This window comes from Channa argus, chromosome 8, assembly GCF_033026475.1.
Source record: "Channa argus isolate prfri chromosome 8, Channa argus male v1.0, whole genome shotgun sequence".
In the NCBI taxonomy this organism is placed as follows: domain Eukaryota; kingdom Metazoa; phylum Chordata; class Actinopteri; order Anabantiformes; family Channidae; genus Channa; species Channa argus.
This window is the reverse complement of record NC_090204.1, coordinates 7,154,586-7,175,000: the sequence shown is the minus strand read 5'-3', so window position 1 is coordinate 7,175,000 and position 20,415 is coordinate 7,154,586. Positions and strand designations below refer to the sequence as shown.

General features: G+C 40.7%; 1 protein-coding gene and 1 long non-coding RNA gene across 6 annotated transcripts in view; one reads left to right on the top strand and one right to left on the bottom strand.

The window, feature by feature from the left end:
- Positions 1–4,171, top strand: part of LOC137131197 (mitochondrial coenzyme A transporter SLC25A42-like) — a 4,588-nt gene extending 417 nt beyond the window's left edge. The window contains exons 2-8 of the mRNA XM_067512117.1: positions 350–469; positions 1,470–1,581; positions 1,795–1,820; positions 2,558–2,724; positions 3,053–3,169; positions 3,283–3,434; positions 3,555–4,171. Of these exons, the coding sequence (XP_067368218.1) occupies positions 383–469; positions 1,470–1,581; positions 1,795–1,820; positions 2,558–2,724; positions 3,053–3,169; positions 3,283–3,434; positions 3,555–3,880 (987 nt within the window). The 5' untranslated portion in view covers positions 350–382 and the 3' untranslated portion in view covers positions 3,881–4,171. The remainder of the gene's footprint in view (positions 1–349; positions 470–1,469; positions 1,582–1,794; positions 1,821–2,557; positions 2,725–3,052; positions 3,170–3,282; positions 3,435–3,554) is intronic.
- Positions 4,172–11,951: 7,780 nt separating this feature from the next.
- The window catches only part of LOC137131713 (uncharacterized), a 41,531-nt gene continuing 33,067 nt past the window's right edge, over positions 11,952–20,415 (bottom strand). For 4 of the 5 annotated variants that reach the window (XR_010915027.1, XR_010915026.1, XR_010915024.1 and 1 more), the window contains one exon: positions 11,953–12,621. This is a non-coding gene — a long non-coding RNA (uncharacterized lncRNA). Of the gene's footprint in view, positions 12,622–20,415 lie in introns of all 5 variants that reach the window. The other variant, XR_010915025.1, reaches the window with a different exon arrangement.

Sequence of the window (20,415 nt, the reverse complement as noted above, 5' to 3'; positions counted from 1 at the left end):
TATCTGTAAAGCTGTGTAAAGCACGTTATTCATTTTAGCTGTGGTTACTAAGTTAACTGCACTAACTGGTTAAAGAAAATTGACAAGTAACTCCTAGGCCTTGGTAACGACTGACTAATGATGTTTACTTGTATCAATGCTTTATGACGGATTGATCTTTGATAGTGCGGGACCTTGTTTACAAGCCAAGTCGTCAGTGTACGATATGATTATGGGCGTGCGTGCGTGCAATCACGTACTCTGCGTACTCAGCGTTCTCGCAGCACGATAAACATCTGAGGCACTGCGACACAGTTGTTATTCTGTCTTTTCAATCACGCTGTTTTTCCTGATCTATTCCTTTCTGCAGTGCTGACTGACAGTCTTTGTAATCTGATGACACATGGCCCACAGTTGTCACGACCACCAGAGCCGCCTGCCAGTGCCCCAGGCCACAGTACTGGCTCTGCCACAATCCAGCCAGCCAAAGGTGAATATTATCTCTGTTCATTCACATATTCTCCCTGAGCATAAAAGATTAACTGGGCAGCTGTTTTGACAAGTTAGTGCACTTGGCACAAGCATTGCACTTTGCAAGTGGTGGTTGAACTAAATTTTTCCCAAGCTTGTTTACTTAAGCGTAAGTTAAAAATTGTAAAATCTCGCCAAGGACCATTGACTATAAAACAATGCTTGTCAGCTATTTGTCTTCTGTGTTTTTATCTCTGTAAATGGTGTGTGTGTGACAACTAGTCTAAATCTGGCCTTAGGTTACAGTATTTCAGTAAGCAGTGCCATGACAGCTCTGGTATCACATGGTCAAAGTTTATGTAATGATTATTGTATTAATGTATTTTTTTTTCTTAGATTAAAACTAGGCTCATGTTAAGGTTTAGTCAGTGTACCAAGTAACAACATAATTGACTGTAAAGTAGCGTTGAATTTGAGCTCAGATAGTAAATGTTAATGAATGAATGAGATCCAAAATTCTAGATTCCCTCGTCTTCCTTTAGGTTGTGAAGCAAATACTAATACTATACCAAATACTCTTCTTATCAGTGGAGGCGTTTATTGGGTTCAACAGTTCCTTCCGGCTGACCGAATGCTCATGTGCACGGGCACACACACACAAATAGCTCAGCCTTCATTAAGAGCAGGATGATGTTATCTGTTGTGATTTCTGTCAGTTGTGACCCAGTAGTGCACAAGCAGATTTCACCATTATGTTTCAGTTAACATTGCAGAGGCATAGACCCAGTAGTGTTTGTGTTGATAAGCTTATGACGTGTTTGTTACATGCTTCATTTACACGAAGATCAAACATGTGCATAAGGACAAATGCATGATAAAACTCAGTTTCTTTGTCCACGCCACAGTAACCACTGTAAGATTGGAAAAGATTGGAAAAAGACTTGTTGCTGGATGTATCAGTTTGTATCCTATTCATGTGACTAAATGTTACTAGTGTAAACATGTCTGTGTCTCAACAGGACATGAGGCCGAGATGGACTGCTGTGGACTCCCTGCTGTGTGGTGCGTTTGCTGGAGCTGTGGCCAAAACTGTCATTGCACCTCTGGATCGTACCAAGATCATTTTCCAAGGCAAGAGTGACACTCAAGTTCAAATAAAGCTTTCTCAATATAGAATATGCAGATAAAAAGTTGTCTACATGTAAGTTTTTCTATTTGTACCACAGCGTTCACTCATTGCAACTGTTACCTAATAGCTAATCCTCTTAATAGATGTTTAGCCTGCATGGATGAGTGTGTTGTTTAACCCTGAGATTGACTGTAATGTCTCTTGTTGTCCCACAGTCTCTTCAAAAAGATTCTCAGCTAAGGTGAGTTAAGGTGACTCTCCCATCAAAAAAAGACATTAGCTTAATGTGAGGCTGCAGCAGTAGGCATGAAAAATTTAATTAATGCTAACAGTTAGTTAATTAGTCAACGACAGTGTGACAGTATGTGTAAATACCAAACAATTGATGGTTCTCGTGTGTGTGTGTGTGTGTGTGTGTGTGTGTGTGTGTGTGTGTGTGTGTGTGTGTGTGTGTGTATGTGTGTGTGTGTGTGTGTGTGTGTATATATATATATATATATATATATATATATATATATATATATATATATATATATACATATACATACATACGTATGTATGTATGTATGTATGTATGTATGTATATGTATATACATGTACATATGTATATATATATATATATATATATACATATATATACATATATATGTATGTATATGTATATACATGTACATATGTATATGTATATATATGTATATATATATATATATATATATATATATATATATATATATATATATATATATATATATATATATACACACACACACACACACACACACACACACACGAGTATATATATATATATATATATTGCGAATAAGGAATTTGTGACTAACACAACAAGAAAAGCATACAAAACAAATAAGACATTTTAAAGCTGTGATAAATGGAGTGATTCATTTGCAAATGCACACATTTGTGAAAAGCATCTACCTGTATAACATGGGTATCTGCCAAAACATAAACTGTCTGCAGGAGGCCTTTAGGCTCATTTACTGTACATACGTGAAGGATGGACTGTTCAGTCTGTGGAGGGGCAACTCTGCCACCATGGTGAGGGTCATGCCATATGCTGCCGTCCAGTTCTGCTCCCATGAACAGTACAAAAAACTACTGGGGAGCTACTATGGATTCCAGGGAAAGTGAGTAAAGAAGTTGTACTTCAATTGAACTTATTAAACACTAAGCGTAAAACGTATCAGTGCGAAATTAGTTGGTCAGCACTTTGTCAAAGTAGTAATGGTCCTGTTAATCTCATTTGATTTTGTGTTTAACGCTAATTAGCCGATGCTAACATGCTGAACTAAAATGCTGAGCGTGATAAACATTAAACCTGCTAAACTTCAGCATGTTAGTATTTGGCTCTAAGCACTGCTGTGATGTACTGTCTGACCTGTTTGCTAATGTGTACAAGCTTCAAATTGTCATATTTTTTTTAATAAAATATTTTCATTTTGTAATTTGTTTCAGAGCTCTTCCTCCTTTCCCACGTTTCCTTGCTGGCTCCATGGCCGGAACAACTGCTGCAATGCTCACCTACCCTTTGGACATGGTGCGAGCCAGGATGGCAGTCACTGCCAAGGAAATGTAAGCTCCCACCCACACTCAATAATGAATGTATGCAATTTCTGCATTGTGGCAGCATGAAAATTTGCAGGTTTATTGGGCGGTTTTTACATAATGTCTTTGTCTTGCAACAGGTACAGTAACATCATGCATGTTTTTGTACGGATCTCCCAGGAGGAAGGTGTGAAAACTCTTTACAGAGGCTTCACTCCAACTATCCTGGGTGTCATCCCATATGCAGGGATCACATTCTTTACTTACGAGACCCTCAAGAAGCTACACACAGGTACTTAATTTTTTTTTCTCCATTTATGCCTTTTTTTTGGGGGGGGCATTTTTGGTAATAGCCTAATAAAAATGTAACATTCTGACGTCAACAATTTAGCTTTTTCCCCCCTTGTTGTAGAAAAAACTAAGCGTTCCCAACCTTACCCATATGAGCGCTTGGCCTTTGGGGCCTGTGCAGGTCTTATTGGACAGTCTGCCTCATACCCTCTGGACGTGGTACGACGGCGCATGCAGACAGCTGGAGTCACAGGCTCCTCATATGCAACAATTCTGGGGACCATGCGCGAGATTGTAACACAGGAAGGAATTATACGTGGACTATACAAAGGCCTGAGCATGAACTGGCTTAAAGGGCCCATTGCTGTGGGGATTAGCTTCACCACTTTTGACATCACACACAGCCTCCTGCTCAAATTGCATCAGACGGGCTACTTCACCCACTGAATCAGTTGGGAGCAACAGAGGGGTAATGGAAAGCACGGATAAATCTGACATGATGGAGGCAGTTTAGTCTGTCAAATGGCCATATTAAGTCTCTGTACTTAGTCCTGTTGCCTTCAGACAGAATGTCAGAGGAGTGGATGAGTGCACACAGGAAAAACACCAGGTCTCCTTTGGAACAAAAAAAAAAAGAGGTTGGTCACCTCAGTGGGATCAATAAAAGCTAAATAAAATAAAATTGAAATAGAAAATCTTAACCTTTGGTTAAAGCACAACTAAGTCAGGAGACAAAAAGGTGTCTTTAAATTGTCATTCACACAATTGAAGCTGTGTGATGAAATCATGCTGCCATCAATTATGTGATAAAACAGCAGAAAACCACTGTTCTGTTTTTGTTGAACACGGGGACCTTTGTGCTATGTTAATCACATAATGCTTGGACTTTATTAGATCTACAATGCTCCTGTAACACAATCCTGTATCAACAGAGAGAACTCTGTTTGGGACAAGTTGTATTGTACTTTTATTTAAAATATTATTTTTGTTTTATTCCGTTGGTTTGCACATGATTCAAATGAGAGAAATAATTCCAATAACATTATATGTATATGAATTACATATGATAGATTTTGTTTTGTTTTGCTTTGTCCATGTAAATATTTCATTTTTATACTGTTCTCACTTTGTGCAGCTTCTGTTACTGCTGTTACTTGACTGTAAGGCTGTGTTTACCTAAAGCAACTCAATATGCAATAGCACTTAGCTAATTTACAAATTTCATGTGAAATTAAGGATAAATCAAAGTTTAATTATTAATGCACATTCCTATCATAGAATATTTCCAAAGATGTATGTTTATTTTAAACATAACTGTTCATGCAATAAAGTGTCCATACACAACGCTGAGCAATAAGTGCTTTTTTCCACTTGGGGGGGCCATGTGATAAGCAGAGGTTATCATACCATCAGTAACACTGAAGGGCCGTCTTTGATTTGAAAGTAAAATTTGAGGGTTGTACGTTTTTTTTGTATTTGTTTTTTATAGGGCACAAAATCAGTTTTCAATCACATTGTAACATTTTGCAGAACAATAATTGTCTAAAATTGCAGAACTGTGACACACACCACACACCACTACAACAAGATTGACTGAAAATTGTGTTGTGCCTTTTCTGCTAAAGGAAATTTAAGGTGTACTCAACATAGCCATAAATAATCATATCCAATATGTCATATGCCTCAAGGTAAACATGCAATGTTCATGAATGTGATTATTGTTTCTTAGGCAGTAGATGGCAGCATGGGGTAGCTAGATTTTGTGTGTCCTGGACCGTTATGTGGGAAGTTAGGCTTCCATCACCTCATGGCCTGAACTTGACCTGCCCACTGCTCAGATTTACTTTTATTTAGCTGTTTTGTGTTTCCATCTAAAAAATGTGTTTCTTTGTTAATGGTGCAAATATTGTGTTTGTCTGTGATACAGAACAATATGAGGTGGGTTAATTCATAACAAAACCCTACAAACACACATTAGACCATACAATATAAATAAATAGAAATAATAAATTAGAAATAATATGTTTCATTTTCTTAAGTTTTTTTATATATTAGCTTTAAATGTAATGATTCCAATATGATACTGAGAATGGCTTTGAATTGAAATTGAAATAATTTTTGTATTTAGTGTTATTTGTATCGATATTATTATAAGGAGGTTGTTAAAAAAATGAACAATAATCATAGTCAACAGAATTATCCAAAAAATGTGTATTTTATACACATACACACTCACATACATTTTCAGCATCCCATGTATTCAACATTTCAATCACACTGTACATATATTTAACCTAAACAAAATGTTTATATTTCAGCCAAAATATGTGTATGAAGAATCCATACACAATTCCAATATCATAATGTGTTTACAAAAAACACATTTTTTAACAAAACAATAATTTTATTGTACTACTGTCCTATTCCATAATAATAATAATAACAATAATAATAAAACATTTTTCTTGTGTTAACATAATTTCGTTTATAACTATAATATACAACAAATCTATAGTGTAACAGTGAGCCGCATTCAAAGATAGGATGATTTCTGTGCTCATCCTATTTTGCTGCACTTCTTATTGCGCATGAGCTGCGACCCAATCTGAATAGTGGGTGAGTGTGTGCCACATCGGTGTTAGCATCATTCACCACAGGAAATAGCTTCTTTTTCTTTGCCAGCTGCTGAGTCTCATCTCCTGAACTTCATGTCCAAGCAGTTGGATGGAGAAAAGCTGCCCTTCTTTCATCTTTCCTTCCCTCTGTCTCTCATATGACTTTGATTATGAATTATGAGATATTCTGCCACCCTAAAGTGTGTGGCCACTCTGCATAGTACTGTAACAATCGAAACAATACCACTGGGTGGATAACATGGTCGGAGGGCGGGTTGCTTGAGAGAAGCAGGAGGAGGAGGCGGAGGACTAGGCGGGGTGGAAAGATGCTCCTTGAAGGCGCCGTTGCCATAGGTAACCTGGATCTGTGCCAGGAGAGGGGAGTAAATCATTTGCATGTATTCAAATCTTGCATGAATAATTCACTTTAGAGCCTTGGCTCAAGCACTGGCAGACAATAGCTGTTCATACAGTCCATCACAAATTCAAAGTATATGGGTCAAATACAGGCTTCCCATGTTCACAAACCCAACCTGCTCCTGTGTGAGAAAGGTGAGAAGGTTTTACTGGAAGGCACACAGAAATCAGTAGTACATCAGATGCAGAGAGACAGCAGCTGGAGCTGTATTTTCATTTTTAAATGTATTTCAGAGCAGTCTGTCCTGTTTGGATGAGGCTTTCCTTACATGAAACACAATAGACGGTGGATAATCGAGCATAAGGGCTGTTTGAGTTTATACTGTGTATACATAGTACAGCATGCTTAGCGGGGAATGTATGGTACAAATATCTTACACCATCATGTTCACACCCTCTGTAGTGCTATGTTTGCCAGGTGTACATAGACGGCCTGTTCAGATTTAACTTCTCAGGCACCTGGATCCACAGCAGCTTTCATAAATTCACTCATATTAAAACGCACTGAAAGGCCTTTTATGTAACATCAACAGGCCTGTAAACATTTACCTATAAAGATCCCTTAAAAACCCTGTCAAGAAACATGTGAGAAAATATTAAATCACACTAGTGTGACTATAAAACTCAGTCAAGAAGTGCTACAATGCCTCCATGCATGCATGATATTTACAAGTGCTATAGAGAAGTCATCCTCTTCCACCACCACCCTCTGAGTTCCCTCTCCCCATAGCTCAGTCTTGTTAATTTTATAAGATCCAGCATATTGCCACTTACTGGCTGGAGGGTTGTAAAAGCTCTGGGGTCAGTGCATTACTGAGCTGCTGAGCTCCAGTCTTCCATTAGAGGGAGTGTTCAGGCTGCGTTGGCCTTCACTCAATCAAATACAGGCTCCAAACGGCTGCTCCAAGTGCAGATGAGGGGGCACAAACACACACACTTTCACACATACAAATGGAGACTCCTTCAATTCCTGGTTGTGAAATTATAGCACACATAAATCTGAGCACATAAATCTAGGCACCTACACACAAACACATGCTCACATACACACACTATATGCTTGTTACTTCTATTCACTGTTTCAAGCCCGGAGGGGGCCAACTTATTCATTTGCATGCAGTTTTTGCATTTAAAGAAAGTAAATGTATAGGCATGTGTGTTTGTACTGCTGACATTTTCAACATTTGACATTTGAACAGATTTCTACACTAAATGAGTTGTAGCTTCCCAGGATCTCTGGATCAGGTGACACAGATGAGAGGTGAGCAGTGCAGACAACAGCAGTAAGTAGAAATAAGAATTAGGGAGGAGGACAGATTTATTAGAAATGCCAAATAGACATTGAAATAGAATTTGTGTTTGTGCAGATTGAAATAATTTTACAATCAGTCAGGAAATGAGGTCAACTTTATGCCACAGCTTGTCAAGGTAGTGTCAAGGTCATAGGAACAAAAAGATGAGTGTTAATGTAAGTGATAATATGTTTACATTAAATGTTTTCTTGGTGATATTTCAAAATGTTTTATAACAAAGACGCATTCATTTGTTAAATTGTAACATATTTTGTTGTCTGAAAGGTAACAAAAGCTTTTACAAATGAAAGCTAAAATATGAATTCACGAATGTTCATGAGAACATTTTCAGACTGATGGTCTCTCGTTTCGTATTATGTCACATTTTGGTGCACGTGGCATGTATAAAGAAAGGGGCACCCTTCCCTATGCCCATTTATAAACATGTATGTATTTCTTCTGCAGGAGTGAAGGCCGTGGGTGGGTGGGGGGTGGACGTATGAAGGAGAAGCCTCTGACAGACTTTGCATGAGAATGGGTGGGGTCCTGTGAACCTTCTGCTCTCTGTGTCTGCATTCAATAGCATCACTGCAGTTTGCATCACAAACTAGGCTCCAAGTTCTCGGACTTTTTTTAATGCAGCCTGCTCACCAATAACCCCCCCTCCCCGCCCTGTCTACCCCACCCATCCTGGCCTTACTTCACCATAACCTCCTTTTGGCTAATCCCGTTACCCACAACTTGCTTCACAGTGTGCACTGTGGGCTGAGCCTACAGATTTTCTAAGGTGTCTAAAGGGCTACTAAGTTCAGGGGAGCCACACACACACACACACACACACACACAGTATTACATATACTAAGCTTGTGAACATAAAATTCCAATTTATAACACTGGTTTTATTTTCAATGATTATTTACATATTTATTGCAACAAAAATCAAAACAAACACAGATGGATTCTCAGCAGCATGTGACACATTCAGGTTTCCTCCACATAACCAATAACCATAACCAATCAAAATCAGCCTTTCCTTACACAGGCGTGTGAAAACAGGAGGCTGAAATTAGAACGCTTATATAAGAGTTAAACTATGTGCATGCAGGGATGGCACATTAATGGGTCACAGCTGAGCCCCTTTATTATTTTACTTATTCAAAAGACACAGAAACACAATTTCACATATTCTCTGGCTCCAATCACTATGAATCAAATTCATAGTGAGTAAATATCACCCCAATGCAAAAGAATTATAGTAATGGATGCTTTATGTTATGATGGGTTTAATGTTCTACGGTTTATCTGAACTGTATATTACAATGTATTTTTGCTGCTCTCAATATAAAACACATTACTCCTGAAGGCCCTGATTACACTTTACATTAATATAATTCAAATACTATCAAATGAGCTTGATTTAAAAAAAAAACATTAACATGAACATATTAACATATTAACACCTTAAAATATTTTGAAGTATATTACAGTTTCTAAACCAAAAGATGCAGAGTCTCATTTATAATGTTAATATCTCATAAGAAACATTTTTAACAGTGCAATTAAATGATTTATGACACAATGCCTGAAATGTAGAAAGATGAAACCTCGTGTTAAAATAACACCATTAAAATATCTGACTTCTTATTTTAGCTTAAGTAAGTGCATTTTGAGCGCAATAGTTTTTATTCCTCCCACCAATAGCATGATTTTATATTATTAAGGGAAAATAATTTAATGCGCTTGGCTGATTTGTGTCTTCCTTTCATTCTGTATAATTAATTAGATCTCTCCTGCTTCGAGCATCTCCCTGTGCTGCTTGTTTAATTTGCTCTGTGTACAAACTGAACCAATCAGAGAATGTGTGTGTGTGTGTGTGTGTGTGTGTGCATGCGTGGGTGTGTGTGTGTGTGTGTGTTTGTGTGTGTGTGTGTGTGTGTAAAATGAAAATGAAAATAACACAACATGAAGTGGCATTTATCACATCAAAATAGTGGGAAATATTTTAACATCAAATAAACAACATGACACATTATTTGAAGCTGTGTGAAATAATGGCAATTTATGTTTCAGCAACAAATAGAGCTTGTCACAAAAGAAATCACATTAAAGCAAATAACTCATTAATTATATTACTTTAGTTACATTGCTTTATTGTGTCACCATAACACCTTAATCATATTTTACATGCAATAAAAATACACCCGTCCCTATAAATTGTCCTATTTGTTTTTTTACTGCTAATGAGCTCTGTGGAGCTCAGTCCTGCTTCTAAAGGCCTTTGTTATGTTAGTGGCCAGGATGTTAGAGACTTGCCTTTGACAAACAAACAGACGAGCAATTAAAAGACAATTAGCTCAACCCCTGAGGGTTTGTTTAGGTCAATAATTGGCTGATTTTTACAGCTCAAGGAGCCATTACAAACCAGGGTAGTGTATAAATTAGACTTTAATAAACACTGCAGGTCCACTTTAACAATCATTTCTTTAACTTTTTGTGAGGTTAATTCATAAAATTAGGTAGGATGAATGTTTTCTATTTTCTTAAAAAAAATGATATTCTGGTGAACTTGATCAAATGGATATAATCAGGACATAAACAAGAGAGGAACATGTAATACTACTCCTCTACATGCTTCATTTTTTAAAGCTCTTCTTCCCATTTAGCATCAGAAATGAGCATTGTTCGCTGTCAGACTTGTCCACTGTATACAGACTGTATGTGACATGATCCGTAACTCTATCTATAGGTGTTATGGTATCATTCCCACCATTAAAGAGGTTTTCCACCTTCCCAATGACCTCCGCCTCGCCTCACAGGACACAGAAAATGACCTGATGGCAATGTCTTTCACTGTACAGAGGGTTCACTTAAATGTGTGTGTGTCTATCCTTGTGTGTGGATGGCTGGTCACTCCACACACAGACTCCAGTGTCTTTAGAAAGAGTGTCCAGCCTGTAGGGCTCTGCCCTCTCCCTGGTGAGAGTGGGGGAATCTAGCATGGCCAGTAAGCATGTATATCAGGCCATCTCACGGCTGGCTGGACGCTCCCTGGGTGGCCCACCATGTTCAATACTGAACTGGTGACTGGACACACAGAATGGGATAATCTCCTACTTTCTTTCAGGGGCATGTGCACACACGCAAACACACACACAGAGAGTTCTCCTTTTATGCTGGCCTGGCCATAGAAGCCTGCCTGGCCCTGATTTCAGGTTGGGATCAGTCAGGGGTAGGCTGAGGGCTGGTGAGCCCAGAGCAAACGAGGGATAGTATTGTTGGGGGAGATTGGGGGAGACAGAGGGAAGCAGTGAGCCCATTTCAGCCAAAGCAGTGGAGCACACTGGGGGCATTGGGGCATCGCTTCTACTGGCTGTAGAAGAAAAACAAAAGGAGGTGTGATCCTCACAAAACATAGGATCAACATATGTGTATGTGTGTCTGTGGTTATGAATGTGTATCATTGTTCAGAGTTTCCTTCAGCTCCAGCAACTCGCTTCAACACCCCTGCTGTTCACACACAAAGGTGCCTAATTGACACCACAGATTTAGGCCACTAGGTTTAACTGCTCCCCTTCCAACCCTTCAGCTGAAATAATCAGCGTAATTGAAGTGAACAGGCTCCTATAGCTTCTCATACTGTGTTCTAGATGGTCCGTGTATGTGAAGCATCTGTGGCAATATTCAGCATGTTTGTCACTGTCAGCAAATCCCATTGAAAACCAAAAATAAAAATATCTTATTTTGTCTCCACCATCCTTATCAGTGGCCCCAAGCCCACTGGTTCCTCCTGAAGATATTTGATTTTAAAATGTGCCATTAATATATCATTTCATTTTTATAAACAGCAGAGAGTATATTATATAAACGTTATTTTCAGCTGCAAATTAATACATATTTAACCTTACGTAAATTATTTGTGGCACCAGGCCATTTTATGTGGGATATTTTTTTACAACAGCAGGAAGTTTACAGCACATACTATCAATGCATACTGAACCAAACAGCTTTGGATACACAGAAAAAACTTGGTTGTAGCAAAAAATTCATTCCTCGTTTGAGTCTTGGATGATAAGAAAATATATCACAGCACTCACAGCAAATGTAATATTTAGCAATAATATTTAGATAATCTCAGGCATTAAATACTAACATATACAGCGGATAGAAGCAAAAATGAAGCGAAAGAGAAAAAAAACAACAATGACAGTTTTTATTTTCATACGTAGTTCAACTTTATTGAAGGAATATTTGATTTCAGTTCAACACTTTTGGCATTTGGCAATCTCATTTACTGTTCTGTGATAAATTAGTTTATTACACTATGAAAAAAACTGTATGAATATGAATGTGTACATAATGTCCAACAGAAAAGAGGAAAGTAATTCAACGGTGACATACTCTTGTCAAACAATTTTCCAGTCAAATACTTGAATGTAAATTACAGAGTGAAAAGAAGGACCCCTTGGGGTCTCATCCAATCTACGACCTAAAATTGGTCTCAAATATAGTAATTCATATCTAATGAAACTAATTTAGAAAAATATTGCTCGGCAGCTCCATTTTACACTTCAGACAGCTCTTAAATTGATTCAACCTCTAAACTTACCTTTTAGAAGCAGATCCGACTAACTTGTCCACATCCACGAAGCCTGCAGACTAGACAACTAGTAATCAGACTTTAATGATGTGTGTCTAACGGACTGTTGTAGCAGGTGTACGAGGTGACGTTTTCCATATGTGGCTGAGGCTAAACATGTTCAGAAAAATTCTCTACAGACATTTGTGTGTGCTTGGTTAGAGTCAGGACCAATAGTGGAAGCTTAATCGCTGTTTTTCATCATCGTGGTGGCATTCCTCACTGCCTCTGTGGAGAAGGCAGACAAAAAAAGACTGATTAGTCAGAGATATTCTCCTTATCTTGAGCATTCATAAAATAAATGAAATAAATTTCATTCATAAAATAAATTTTTTTAAATACAAGCCTCACTAGTGTAACACCATATTGATAATGGGGAATGACTCTCTGTGCTCAAGTCACAGCATACACGATGTTTGTGTCATCCTCTCTAGACGCACGAGTGTGTGTGTGTGTGTGTGTGTGTGTGTGTGTGTGTGGGGGGGGGGGGGTAGGCAGATGCTGTGCATTTGTGCATTTTACATATGTGCACGTGTGTTTGTTTGTGCTTCTATCACTTGTCTGTATCAATGATGTGCATGACCCCTGAGCTAGCAGACAGTCATGGGCCAAAGGTCAAGGAACAGCCTGTCTGGGTTTCCAGGCTGACCCCACTGCCTGCAGCACAAACACACATAAACACATATATTGAGAGAGGGGGAAGGGTTGCCCTCAACCAGACTAATATCACCTTTGGGATTAGGATCCAGACAGAAACACATTGACCCCAAACACACGCTCATGCACATACGCACACACCGAGTGTCTCAGACAGTGGAACTGCTTGGTCATAAAACAGGACTCGGCTGCACTGCATGACGCAGAGAGGAGCAGCAGAGATGCTGAGTCTGACAAGGCCCTCTAATTATCTTGCTGAGTTAAAGAGGGGAGCAGAGGAGACTAGGGAAGTTGAAGCGTCACCATGGTGAGCAGAAAGAGGAGCTAACACAGTGCTAGCTAGCTAGACATACTGTGCTGTTAATGCTGCAAGGATGAAGGAGTCTGTTTGCTACTAGGTGAACAAGCTGCTGAAAAAAAAACTATTGTCTGTTGCTAAAGCTGTATTTTCCCTGTCATATGTCAAGCAGGTTAGCCCTGTAATTGCATTTAACCCAACCATTGACATAGCTGCAGGAAGGGAAAGCCCAGAGCACCAATTTGGATAAAAATGACATCAGCATGCCAGACGGGGGTAAAAAAAAAAATTCACAAATCAAAGAGAAGCAGGACTGCAGGATCTCTGCTCAGAGTGAAACAGAAAAAAGGTCAAATTCAGAGAAGCTGATGGGCTTCGCTGGCAGGCCATCGGGAAAACTCCCCAAATAAGCCCACAGCATTAAGCCTGCTAATCCCCTGTATTATTGCAACATCTGTGAGGTCTAGAGAAGCTCTGCTAGTGATTAGCAAGACAGATGTAAACAATATCCTGGCTGAAAAGGACAGGAGAGGAGAGAAGAGGAAAGGGGAGGGCTTGGTTGATCTGGATAACACACTGCTGGATGGATAAGAGACCTAGAGATAGTTGGAGAGAATGTGGTGAATATAGAGCAGGTAGAGAGGGTAAGCATGCAAGGGGATTTAAGGGGAAAAAAGAAGAACAGGAAGTGGAGAATTAAGAAAAAGAGAGGCAGAAGTAATTTTGGAGGAAATCAGAAATAAGGAATCAGGTGTGATTGACAACAGGGGGTCTCGACAATGTCTGGTCAAAATAAGTCAAAGGTTGATAGAATACAGTAAATGAGGGAGGTGGAGGGAGACAGAAGGTGACAGCATGAGGGAAGAAGAAGGAGCAGATTGGGAGACGGCAGACACGGGGCCAGGCGTTCCCCAACCGGCTGACGAGACACCAGGGAGATGTGCCTAATTTATGCAGAGTTAGGCTGAGGGGCTGAAAAGTGGAGGATGCACGGGACTCCCTCTATAGTCCTGAGAACCAAGGGGAGCAGCAATGGGTGCAAACAGTGAGAGAGCAAGAGGGGCAAGGGAGAGGGAAGGGGGATGGGGGAGTCTCTTTTTTATTTTTTGGAGAGACAACAAGGGGGGCTGGGGGTGGGGGTGGAAGCTCCCTGCTCAATTCAGGCGAGACTGTCCGCCTGACGTCCCATTAAGGTTTGGGACAGGGCATGGGGAACGAGACGATGAAAGAGAGAGGGAAAGGCGCATGAGGGTAGGAGGAGGAGGAAAAGCAAGGGAGAGGCCATGCTTAACCCCCTCTCCACTAGAGATGCTCTTTCCCCCCACTCCAGTCTACTTCTCCAGTCTGCCTACCTATTAGATTCACAGGGCTGTCTATCTGCTTCTCTGCATACTAATTCCCCATTACCACATAGCCTTGAACATGAGCAAAGGACAGAGTCGGACTAAATCAGACACAAGTAGCCCAGCTGATAGGCTGGCTGTTTGAGAGCTAGAAGAGTACTTTAGCTGCCAGCCAGGCAGATTCACTGTGCCAAGTACTGGCCTTTGGAAACAATTATAGTGATAAAAAAAAGAAAGAATGTCTTTTTGTCATCAAAGACATTTTCCCGTGAAAAAAAAGCAGGAAAACTAAATCTGTGCATGAATAGAAACAATGTAAATGAACACTACAAAATATTAGCAGTTTTCATATCAAAACGTCAGTATCTACATCGGCCGTGTGTGTGTGTGCGAGTGTGTGTGTGTGTGTGTGTGTGTGTGTGTGTGTGTGTGAGTGTTTCAAGGGCCTAGCGACAAGCAGAATGGACAGCTAGGCAGGGTGATGGTTGAGTCTGGTGATGCAGGCAGACAGTTTAATGACAGTCCTCACCCCTGAACATACAAGCTAGTGAGCACCTGGTACACTTGCAGATGTACACACACTGTATGACATGTGCACATATATGTGTGATATATGGCATGGCGTTTTCAAAAAAGACACCAGGGCCAGTGAAAATAAGAGAGAAAGAAATCTTTCAGTGTATGACCCTGGAAACAACAGGAATAGGCTAGAAATGACTAACAGTTATCTCTTTTTTATGGTTACATTTTTTTTGTGTTTTGAGATTGTCACTCAGTATATTTATACATTTCGCTTTTTTATTTAGTTTAGACAGAGGACAATAAGAACTACATAAAACTGTCATTAGCAATAATAAATTAAATCTTGTTGCTGCTTTATAGTAACAGTGATGTTCTAACAGTCCACAGCAGAAAGTTATTCGCTCTACAGGAGCAAAGCCTTTTGTGATTTTTTTTCTAAATTTGTGCCTGGCCATGGCCTTGCATCTTGCAGCAGGACTCATTCAGGTCTGGACTTGTACTTGGTTCCCAAACAAAGACATTGAGAGACCTCATTAAAAAAACATGTCATTGGATCAGGCCTGGGCTGAATTGTGTGATTTTCCCTCCTACCATAAGTGACCGTGACTGAGCGTTGGGCTGAATGAGAGGCCAGATAGAGGCCTACCAATGGAGCGCCACGCTACATCCCTATGGGAACCACCCCTTCACAGAGGGGGGTACATTTAAGCTTTGTTGCTCTGTTAACACAGCTTTTAAAAACACCTCTTTATGGACTCAGCTAAACAAACTGCAGCCCCTGGTTTTCTCATGTCAGACGGAGATACTAAAAAGAAGAGAGCTACTGAAGGAAGGGGAAGAAGTTTATCATTCTGATTTGATATAAGAATTTTTTCATGCAAGTAAAACAAGGGGCAAACAAAAGTTAAAATGAAAAATATCATTTGGTTTTATTTGACATGAAATGAAAACTACCAAAAAATTGCTGTAGTCAAACCTAAAATTAATTTTAATCCACCTTCCATGGCTCACAAAAGTGAAGACAATACAAGCCTACGCAGGGAACTCAGTGCATCTGCTCTTCCTGCATCTAATCACCTGAGAACTGAACTTTGCAGCAGTTGGAGGCAGTGGAAGCAGGCCACTGACAAACTGCACCGTCTCACTGTGTCCTCTGGTACAGTCAGCACACACGTTTACCCAGAGGAATACAGACATTCTGCCACTGAAACAATAGGTTTGTGTGGGCATGTGTGTGTGTGCGTGTGAGACAAACATGCCTGTGAAACCTGGCCTGGGAGACTTAGTCAGTCTCCCAGGGCACCAAGGATGACAGTGAAATGAATAACAATGAACTTGCTGAGAGTCAAGTTCAGAACATTAGAGATGAACCAAAGCTGAGGAACACAGCTGTATACACACACACACACACACACACACACACATTTTTGTGTATTTCAATATGAGCACACCACAGAGAAGTACATCCACTAATATGAAAATGCACACAGACCTCCTCTTCTAGCTCTCTCGCCCCCCACCCCCTCTTCCCATCTTGCCGTGCACATGCAGCAAGGACCCCATCCTTGCTATTCTATTGCTGTCTGCTGCGTGCCTGATGAAAAAGCACAACGACATAGGGGTTGCACATGCCTAGAGGCAAGAAAACGCACATTTGTAAATCACAGCCCCAATATAAACAGAGGGTTTAATAGGGGTTTCTCAGGCGCGTTGGCAGGGGTCCACCTCTCCGTGTGCTTCACCAGCCGTGTTGCACATTTTACAGGAGAAAATGTGACTGAACAGCCTCCACCACCACTACCCAGCAGAGATGATGGTCTAAGAGGTAGAGAATGTATCTGAATACATTTGCATAAAGATTGAGCTACATTGTCAGGGGCGCTGCTGAGAATGCGCCATGCTCGTCATTGTCCCCAAAAAATCTGAGTAATGATTGAAATGTAGTGCCAAAGGTAGAGGACAGATAATACAGGAAATGGTCACTTTATTGTGAGAAGAAATGGGACCTGTGAGTTTTTTGAAGTCTGCTGGGAGCTCAGTGCTGCCGGCTCCCTTCATATCCGCAGAGTCCATACTGTATACCAGCAACACGTGCAGGGGAATGATACAGAGGATATGCAGCGCCATAAAACACAAATTACACAAATAATTTACAGCCTGTGAGACTCAGACTTAGGTCGGTAAGAGATTAGGTCAAGAATAGGTTTGTGACGAAATGCTAAAATAAACCAAATCTTATACAGATATGCAAATTCTAACACAAAAGCTGATTTTCCAACAGGCAAATCTGATCTCCACATTCAATGCATACTTTAATCACAATGTAATCGCACTTAATCACTGAGAAATACCCTCCCATTGAAATGTTTTGTTAAAAATGATGTTATAACTCCAGCAGATATCATAAACACAATTTATTTGAAAAAAGTAGCAAGGAAAACTTGTATTAAAGAATGTTCCTGGGTGAAATGACTTACTTCCTCCTGGCAAAAAAAACACTCTGCTAGGATATTTGGTAGTAGAGTGACTTCAAAAAACTGCAGATATGAGACCTTATTTCTTAACACACAGCACAGATATTTCAGCTGCAGATTGCATTAGAAGATAAACTGAACATATTTTACGGTAACAAATTTCGATAGGATTCGCGTAACCTTTTAATCAAATAGATGGGCTGTAAAGGTAAACGTGGCCTAAGGTAGAGAGTGGTTTGTGGAGAGAGCACTTTAATTTTGAAAATAAAAAACACGTAGTCTACAGAAGGAGTGTGGTGAAGCCCTGTGATAAACCTCTTGCAGATATAGTCAGCTAGCCAAACCATCCTGTCAGATCAGTGCCTGAGGAGAGGCAGAGGGGGAAAGAGAAGCAGTGAGAAGGGGAAGAGAGCAAAACACGGGTGAAAAGGGTCAGCAGGGAGGAAGGCTAAACCCCAGAAGCAAGCAAAAGATTGTGTGTGCAGTGCATTTATATTTCAGCATGGGTGTGTGTGCATGTGTGTACATATGTGTGTCAACCCCAGCTGGGCAGACATTTACTTGACATGCTGATAGGGATTTAAGCAGTGGGTGGGTGGTGTGTCTGACCAAGGTGAGTGAATGAGCAGAGAAGGGGAGCTAGTGGGGATCGGAGGATGATAGGAGGTGGGGGGGACCAGAGGGGCTCACAAAACTGCCGTTACTAAGCTTGATTTCAGCGCGAGTTGAGACGATTAAGAGACGATGGCAGAAATGAGAAGGAAAACAGGGGGTTAGGGAGGTGGGTTTTTGTAGCAGAACCCTCCAGGCTATGGAAGAGAAGGGGGACTAGTCTATTGAGGTGATGAGGGAAAGCGGGTCTTTCTTTCAGACAGTCTAATGAAGCATAAGTCCCAGATGAAGAATGGAAGCAGGCTACTGCAGGGTGGGTTCGCTTGCGCCTCAGCTCCTCTCTATTTCTCCCCTTTTCTCCTCTCTTTTTTCTCAACTCCATCCACATCGTCTCTTCCTCCTCTCCTCATGTGCTGCAGTCCCTCATCTTAAAGGGCTTACACTGTTTATTTGAAAGTGTTGTTACATTCTGCAAGCTCACGCACTCCAGATGATTTGATGAAATGGCAATGATATACAGACCAGCAGCATTCGACCAATAAAGAGGATTGCTATTGATGGGCACCTTCATCGAGAAAATGTGAGACACAGCAAAGCTACATATGAAATGAGCTAATGACCCAGCTACAGCACAGCACACTGTTTCAGAACAGGATTTTGATATGAATTTGTAAAAACTTACAATCATATGTGCTTGGATCCATCAAAGTATTTGAAACAGGTGCCTGTAATGGCTGACTCGCAATGCTGATTGTGCTGTGCACTTACAATAAACCTGAGCCGACTTTAAATTACAGGAGGCAGCCGACTGAGACAGACAAGGGGGGGCTGTCAAAGTGTCTGACGGGGTTTGACTGTGTCTGGCTGGGGGTTGTTTGACCAGGGGGTTGACTGGGCTGCAGGACTGATTTCTGGCTCGATTTGACTTAGGGCCGGCTGGAGGCTGACTGAAGGGGGTTGGGTTCCCCTGCTTCTCGGCTCAACTTGTCCCCGGAGCGAAGCAATAAGAAGCAGCTTATAAAATAAGCAAACATAGAGGTGGCTCACAAGCCAGTCAGCCAGTCAGGGATGAACGGCCGACGTATGCTGCACACCCGCACACACAGCAGCTTTCTATCATGCAGTGATACCCCACACACGCCCCTGACCTTGACCCTTAATGTCTTTCCTAACCTGTTTTTGAATGGAAGCCAGTGCAGCTGGAGCATCTAGGCATGACCTAGCCGCAACCCCACCCATTCCACCCTACCCGTGTCGACATCACAAACCCCTCATCGCCTAAACATTTAACTTGTTCCCACGCTTGATGGCGGTGACGCTGTCTCTGCATTTAAATGGAGCAATTTAAAATTTCTGTGGCCACCATAGTCCTGCCTGTCTGTTTCTAAGGGCAACAATATTTCCGTGTTTTTTCTGTGATTTGTGTGAATCACCTGCTCAGTGTGTTTTATTTTTAATTCAACATTCTCTTCCCCCCAGCCAGTTTTATTCCTCTTTGCTTTATGTCTCAAATTGCATCTGTAGTCTCCCTCATATAAACCATTCAACCTGAGAGTGTGTGTGTGTGTGTGTGTGTGTGTGTGTGTGTGTGTGTGTGTGTGTGTGTGTGTGTGTACATGTCATTCAGGGGTTCAAACCCCTCCACCTTCACATTTTCATTATGGCCAAATCTCAGGCCTGTGCTACACTAGCGTGGCCTTTTGCTGGCGAGCAGGCAGTTTAATCACACATACACCACTACTCCATTTTCATTTCCTTTTCATACACCCTCCATTCCACTCTGGCTTCATAATTCTCCCTTCAGAGCTGTCTGGCCCATCTGAGTGTTTGCAGCCTGTTGAAATGACATAATCAGTGACTTGGATAAATGCCCGACTGTTTTGCACCGAGTCTATAATCAGACTTGGGGCTCAGTGTTGCAGTTCTGTGGAAACAGCAGCAACACTTGACTCAGGAATTCCTTCCTAAGAAAGGTAGTTTCACAAAGGAATTTGCTGGAATATCAGTGAAGTGCATCTTGACAAAATGTTTGCGGTTACTAACAGAGACTGAAAAAGCTCTTGTCCTTGAATGACTGGCAAACAAATTTTTAAGAAGTTGATGCCTTAATCATCAT